At 41.3% G+C, this 7,976-nt stretch overlaps 1 protein-coding gene across 1 annotated transcript in view; it reads left to right on the plus strand.

The window, feature by feature from the left end:
• CTPS2 (CTP synthase 2) overlaps positions 1-7,759 on the plus strand; it is a 132,646-nt gene extending 124,887 nt beyond the window's left edge. The window contains exons 14-15 of the mRNA XM_054007041.1: positions 3,172-3,282; positions 6,037-7,759. Coding sequence (XP_053863016.1) covers positions 3,172-3,241 — 70 coding nt within the window. The 3' untranslated portion in view covers positions 3,242-3,282; positions 6,037-7,759. The remainder of the gene's footprint in view (positions 1-3,171; positions 3,283-6,036) is intronic.
• Positions 7,760-7,976: the final 217 nt, after the last annotated feature.

Consider the following 7,976-nt stretch of genomic DNA (forward strand, 5'->3'; position numbering starts at 1 on the left):
GTATTATACTGTATTAAACGTATAACTGTTTTAATGATACAAAGTTTTTATTCCATGCTTCCTTGGGCACATTCAGAAAGAAGTAAGTACAATGGCAATGATGCTCTGATGAAACTGTGTGTGTCTGTGTGCATTTGGCATGCTTGATCATATTGTTAGCAACACTTTTCTTCACTATATCTCGTGCATGTTGGTAATGTAATTGTTTCCCACATATTAAAATCCTCAGGTTGATCATGTAGTTAGTCCTATATGACCCACTCTTTTAACAAGGTTAATCAACCACATACATATAACACAAAGTATGGAAAGTTATAGGTTAAGACTTAGGGCATGTCTACACTTGCCATTTAAAGTAGAAAAAGTTCCTTTTTTGTGCAAAAACCGTGGGAGCGTCTACACTTGCCAGTGACTTTTTGTGGTGAAACTCAGAAGTTTTACTGCAAAAAGAAAACCACCTCCATGAGAGGCATACAGCTCTTACCAGTGATGCTTTTCCGGTGATGTGCAAGTGAAGGCACATTCTTCCTGTTTACAGAGCTTTTAGCCTCCAGAGGATATCCCACAGTGCCTAGGTGACCATTCTGGCCAGCAGCTCTGCTGCTTTGATGCCAGGTAAACAGACATCCACCCCTTACCCCTGTAAAGCCCTGGGAACTTCGAAACTCCCCTTCATGTTTTCTTGGCAAGTGCTCACTTATCATCTGGCCAGGTGACAATGCCTGCTCCGTGGAGCAAACAGTCTCCTGCTTGAAGCAATGCTGAGTTACTGGAGCTGATCAGCGTTTGCGGAGAGGAGGTTGTATAGGGACCCAGGATGCCCTGCAATCACGCCCCCCCCTTCCCACAAGACCCATCGTCGAAATGGAGAGAGCTGCACTGTGGGATAGCTGCCCTAGAATGCTGCTCTCATTGGCGATGGAAGTGCTGCTAATGTAAACACTCTCTGACGCCTGAGGAATTAAGCGTGTACACAAACCAGCGCTTTACTTTTACCGATTCCCTATCACTGGTGAAACATACAGCACAAAAAATCTGCAAGTGTCGACATACCCTTAGTAAATGTGAAAGCAACTGAGGCTTGGTCTACACTTAAAAATATACTGGCGTAGCGATATCCCTCAAGAATATGAAAAAAACACAACCCCAAGCGACAGAGCTATGCTGATAAAAACCCCATTGTATATGCGGCTATGCTGAAAGAAGAATGCTTCTGTCGGCATAACTAATGTCATTCAGGGAGGTGGTGTCCCTACATCAGCAGAAAAACTCATTCTGACAGCATATTCTGTGTCTGCACTAGGGGTTCCTCTCTCCTGCAGGGACATAATGAGTTACATTGTTGCAGATTTCCTCTAGCAATGAAAGTCTGAAATTAAATAAGAAAACTTTACTGTCATATACCCTATCCTACTCTTCTACAATTTTAGTCTTTTAATTAGGTAATATATATAACATGAACAAGACAAGATTAAGGTCAAATCCAGCACCCTCGGCAAACTCCATTGAGCCCCAGCATAATTTAGAGCAGTTTAATGACTTTTCTAAATTACCTGAACTGCAGTATACAATCTCCCTTCCAACTAAGCTGCCAGTCAGCTCACCAGCTCAGTAGCTGTCAGAGCGGGCTACCGACTCCCTGGTTTTCACAGCCCCCCTGTGATCTCAGGGAGCTAAAACAGCTAGGGGGGTACACTGGAGGAGAATGCCAGGGATCCACCTGGAGTGTTATCTTCTGAACAGGTTTAATTTGGGCATGCAGAAGAGCTCGCCAACCCAGATACATATCCTCTGCCATAGGCTGTGCAAGGAGCTGTCCAGCTGAACTCTTCTGAAGAAAGTGCAGTCTGTCTGATCAAGACTGCAGTGGCCTGTTTGAAGCTCCTTCAGCTGATCACTGTGCTGCTTTACATTCTTCACCATTTCTTTCTTCTGTTCACTGATAAAATGATCACTAGCACACTAGTTTCTATCCTGTAGAAAACAATGTATCTTTATAGGAAACAGGTGGTGAAGGGGGCAGTTGTTAGGATATTAGTAGTGCATTGGTAATGATCTTGTTCTGAGGATGTGATTTTGAAATAGCAGAATTTTAATTTAAATATAAATTAAGTTTTTTGGTCAAGTCAAATAAATAAAAGTGGGCCTTTAATTAGAGCTGGCTAGAAAATGGAAATTCCTTCACATGAAAAATATGTCCACACTGCGATAAAAGACCCACGACATGGCCATGGCTGGCCTGGGGCAGCTGACTCAAGCTCGCTGGACTTGGGCTGCAAGTGCCCTGAGAACCCACAAGGGTGTGTGTGGGGGGGGGTCTGAGAGCCCGGGCTCCATCCCAAGCAATGTATTCTGCTATTTTTAGTCCCATAGCATGAGCCCTGCAAGCCTGAGTCAGTTGACCTGGGCTGTGAGGCTCACTGACCTGGACCTTTTTTGCTGTGTGGACATACCCTTAGCCTCCCCCTATTTCTGGGGCCAGAGAGGCAGAGAGCCCTGAGTGCTCAGTCTCTTCATCCCCAGAACGAGGAGGGGGCAGGAAGGCTGAGCGCCTGGACTCTTTGCCTCTCCGGTGCTTGGGGTGAAGGCAGGGAGGCCTGAGATCCAGAAAGGCAGATTCAGGACGCCCATGGCAGTCCTTTTGGAAGGCTTTTGTCAGTTTGACTTTCTGCCTACAGGCAGAAAAGCCTTCTAGGAGGCAGCCTCGATGGGAAATTCCCAACCCGCTCTACTTTAAATTCTTCTCAGTGTAAAAACAAATGCCTTCTCTATTGTAAATTAGACCATTCCTTTTCTAATCTTGTGCTGAGAACTTGCTACTTTCAGTGACATCCGTGGTGGTTGCAGTCACTCAGCACTCTTCAGCATCAAGCTGTTAAGTGTTAAGACATAGTAACCAAACAAAAAAAAATATTGTCAGTATGGAGTACTGGTTCTCATCAGTTACTTAGGACTCAATTTAGAAAAGCACTTAAGCAGACGCTTAAGTCCATTCCTATTGAGGAAAACATGTTTACAATGGCATTACAGTCAAGCCTGTGCTTACATGCTTTCCTGAGTAGGGAGGCTTTCCTCAAGCAGGACCTTAGTGTGGGTCATTGGGGTTGGAGGGCTTGAGACAAAGCAATTGTTTTTTCTACACCACTCACACAATCTATTCTTTCTTGCTAGTGATAGCTACAGTGACCTCAGTGATGACAGTTCTCCAGAAAAAGAACCTCCTGATTCAGAAACAAGCTGAACCCCCTACATGAGAGCAGAGAATTGGAGAATGCTACTGAGGTGAACAGGGTCCTTTTGTTGCTTCTTTCTTCTTGACTTACTGCAAGAGACAAAGTTATCTTGGGTCTCCCTCTCACTCCAAATCCCCTCTGAAAGCTTATCTTTTCTCCCTTGCCTGCAGCATTTAATTTCTCTCCCCTTCTGTTGTTTAACTTTGTAATTGTATTATTAAAATCTGCAGTGTGTTTTGGGTGCAGTTCTGATACTGTTTGAAAAGCTATTATTTATAATTATACTTTTGTAATCTTTCCAAAAATTGTTTTCTTTACTTGTTTGTTACTTTAGCATGCAACTCAAAATGAGTTTGATTCCATTGTGTTGACTTGATTTTGTTTTTGCCCCTCTTTGAACCATTTCTTTGTGTTTTATTTTCTGTTGTCATATTTCTACCAGAGATGGACACTCGGCCTTAGGACAGTGAAGACACTTCATGATAAATCTCGGGGTTCAGCCAGTGTAGGGATGTGAATTTAGCAAGCTAATATTTTTAAATTGGAGTTTTGTTTGCTAATATACTCTTGCTAAAGTCCTGTTACTTCTAGTTGTTTGCTTCTTTAACAATAACAGTAATGGTCTCCACAGCTATCTGAATGTGTATTTCCCTTGAAGCATCTGACCTTGGCTAAGTCGTGGACTGATCCACAGTCTTACTTTAACCATTGAGACTTAACCTACACAAGGCCTTCAAGATCATGGCCAGTGTGTTAATCTCATTCATCCCTTCATTCTGAACCACGATGCGGTGTTCTTGAATACCGTTGTATGCAGCTCATTTTAGGTTTCCATTTCCCCAATTTGATCCTCTCCATTTGCATGGCATAATTGATGTCTGCTGTGCCACATTGGTGATTAAGGCTGCATATAAATAAGGTAGACTGAGGCTCAGGAGATGTGAGTTCTGCTAAGGCTAAGGCTCAACCACATATTTCTTCTATGACCTTGAGCAAGTCACTTTGGGTGGGATTCACAAGGTAGAATTAGTTGCCGAAGTCCAATATTTAGACACCACTGCAATCCACAAAGCCTTTGCTTAGCTGCTGCCTAACCTTGTAGGTACCTAAAGTCCCTCATGCCTAAGTTTCCAACCATGAAAATCCCCCAGATGCCTAAATTTCAGCAGCTGAATATGTCCAGAGTAATGTAAGTCCTGATACTGGTTGGCACCTAACTCACACTTAAGCCCCAGAAAAATTAATGAACTAATTAATGAATTAATGGGTAGTGTGCTTGGAGCACAAATAAACACACCCAAAATGGGAGGAGGTGGTAGAGTGCCCCCCCCTTACAACTTTTAGTCCAGTAGTTAAAGCACTTACACAGATTCAATTCCCACTCCTGCCTGAGGTGAAGAAAGGATTTGAACTTGCGTCGCCTACCTCCCAGAGGGCTGCCTTAGCCAATAGACTATGGCATATGCCTGGGTAGGTGTTTCTCCATCTCTCCTGTTTAAATAATTAAATAGTCATTGGCGTAGGCAAACTGAAACCTGGGTCTTCCACCTCCCAAGTGGGGTGGCCTATATAATCACTGGGCTATGGTCATTCTTACTCTGTCTTTGGCCCAGTGCATATTTAAGTATTTATACACAGTGGAACAGCATCACTGGGAGAGATTGAGAGAGTCCTGATCTAAAATGTCTTAGCGCTCAGTAGCTAGGGCTCTCTCCTGGGAGGTAGAAGATCCATGTGCAAATCCTTTTGCCACATTAGGTAGGGGAGGAGGGATTGAACCTCGGTTTCCCGTATGCTGGGCGTGTGCTCTAACCAGTGAGATAAAACCTGTTCCTTGTTGGCTAGCTTAGACAACTCCCTGCTCAGTGTGATGGCTTTTGTTTTCCATTCTTAGGTGCCAGTGCCCACCATGCATTGTATAGGAAGCTTGGACACCTAACTCAGGGCTGTGAATTCCACGAGGCAGCAGGTGCCTAAGCCCCCTTGTGAATCCCACCCTTCATCTTGCTATACCTCAGTTCCCCATCTGTAAAATTGGGATAACGATACTTCCCTACCTCACGTGGCTAGGGAGGATTAATCTATATGAGAATCTCAAATACGATGGTGATGACCAGCTTAAAAAAGTCAGTAAAGAAATAAAACACTTCTCACTTTGCTTTCTGCCTGAGCTGCAAGAGCAACACTGTGACACTGTGTGTGTCTATAACTGACACCAAATTTATGAGATCCAGTTTAGCTTTGACTATGGGTTTCCCAACAGAGTGCATGATGGCAAATCCTAACATGCCATTAATCTAGGTACAGAATTGTGACTCTTCAGATGCAGATTGCTTTCATAAATGTATTTCTGTGGTGCTTTAAGTTACTTTGCCAGCAGAGTTTCAGATTGAAGAATCTACATTTTTATTTTTATTTTTCACCAGCAGGCACTAATTACATTCTGTAGAATTACATTAGATGAGCAAATAGCACACAGCTTTACTTATAGGCATAATCAAATTACAAAAGTGATCATTGCCTCAGTTACCTTCATTACAATATTAAGATTTTAAGAGGGGCATGATTTCCCCTAATCAAGGGTGGATGCACATGTAGACTATATTTGCTTTGGTTCATTAGCACTCTGTTGAATCTAGGTAAACTTGCAGTATCTACTGCAAAATTATTTTTATGTCCATCATCTATTCCACTGGGTACACGGACATTAAGGGATATGCCAACTATAAAAATGCTAAATGGATATGCAGAGAAGGCTTGTGCACACACTAATTCTTGCCTCTTTTATTTTGTTTTTGTTTAGAAAGACAAAACAAAATCGAATGGAAGGAAATTCACACTAATTGGTTGCACCATTTTTGTACAGTCTTATTTTCCATATATGATATAAATAGCATATGATATAGACTGTAAAGCTATTACAGAGACTTAACTTCCTCACAAAAGCATTTGCGTCCCTGCTATGGATGTGAGTTGTTTCCAGTTGTCATTTTCCAGATGATATTTTCATTCCCCTGTACGAGAGTAGTTCTCCAGATAATTGCTGTTTGTTTAAAAATGAGACAAAGGACCATCAAATCTTAGCTATCAGTCACAATAATTGGTCTTCTCCTATGATTTCTGAATGATCTCAGGAGAATCTGCCGTAGTTCTTTATCTGTAGCAGTCTTGATTGGCACGAAGATTTGGGGTTGTTTTTTAAATAAAATGAAACAGGAAAAAATGCTTTTGCCTTAGAACAGTAAAATGTATTTTGTGTGTGTGCTGTCTGTGTACTCAAAGGTGGGAATGAACTAAAAAACAAAATTGATCTTATATGTGAGCAGTGGAGAATCGTTTCAGTGTTAAGATTATTGAATAAATGTTTACTCCTTTGCTGTTAACATAAACAAGGCATTAGGTTGGTCTGTTGTAGTCTTCACGGAGTTTAATAACTGATGCTGAATATGCATTCCTTTTCATTTTGCCTCTCCAAATGCAGTGTCATCATACAGCTGCTAAAATTTATCTGCTTCTTGCTTTCACCCGAACAGTAATATTTTTGAAAAGCTGATAATACTGAACATAATGCTAGTCTACTAAATTCTAAATGGGATAGTAGAAGGTTTGAATTTACTAGATGCTTAAGAGTATTTAAACACATGGATAAACAATAAAAAATAATCTAGTCAGCTGTAAACAAAACATTAATGCACAGAATTTAAGAGGGAGAGATCCTGGGGTCCAGCTGGATTGCACATAGCATATGTCAGGAAATAGGTACAAAGATGGATTAAAACTCATCTTCACACTCCTCTGATTCAGGGGCCACTCTATACAGAGCTGGTCCCCTTGTGCCCCATTAGAGCAGCCTATGGGCTATTCTAATTTATGACAGATGCAAACACCCAGAGCTACTGAAACTACAGCCAGTAACCAGTGTCTCCTAGGGGTGTCTTGGCCACAACCTACCTTGCCTACTATCTGAGCAGCACAAGGGCAACAGATGATCCCCTAGTGAGTCCGCCAAGGGCCAGTTAGGATGTCTCTAGGACCAGATTCCACCAGTTGTGTAACCATCCAAGGTCTGGCTCATAGTATGGATTGGCACCCTAAAGCTAGCATAGCCCAAATGTCTGAAATGAGGTCCTCAAGTTTCACATTTTAATTTTATAAATTAAAAGGTTATTTTTTACCCAGGCACACTGGACAGTCATCTAAAAAAATGATTTGCCTCTTAAATAACTTTGTAATATTTAATTTGTAAGTATGAGATTTTTAAAAATTGTTTTAGAAAACCCCAGTTTCTGCAGTCAATCCATCTGTTCATTAAGAGAAACCCTTAATGATAAAATAAGTTCCTAATATGTCATTGTTTTGGGGTGGGGTTTTGGGGTGGTTTGCAGATGTGTGCCTTGGAAATAACAGATATTGTTGGAGTTGATATTACTATATGTCTCTGATCTAGAACATGTTGGACTTTTAAGAATGTCTATAGCTTTAAAATGTATTTTCAAATACATTAAATTATGTTATATGAAAATGTTTATACAGTGTGTTGTATTATGTCCAGAATATAGCGTATGTTGTTTGTGTCCCATGAAAGCATTGAGATATGCAATATATACAGTCTGCCTGAATGCAGTATTGTCTATCAATGCAGCCATCTCCTGTTAATCTATAAATGTATTCCTAATTCACAGAAAAAGTAATGATTTACGATAGTATCCTGGGAGCTAGTTTCCCCACTCAAAAAATTGGGAG

This window comes from Malaclemys terrapin, chromosome 1 (assembly GCF_027887155.1).
Source record: "Malaclemys terrapin pileata isolate rMalTer1 chromosome 1, rMalTer1.hap1, whole genome shotgun sequence".
Lineage (NCBI taxonomy): Eukaryota > Metazoa > Chordata > Testudines > Emydidae > Malaclemys > Malaclemys terrapin.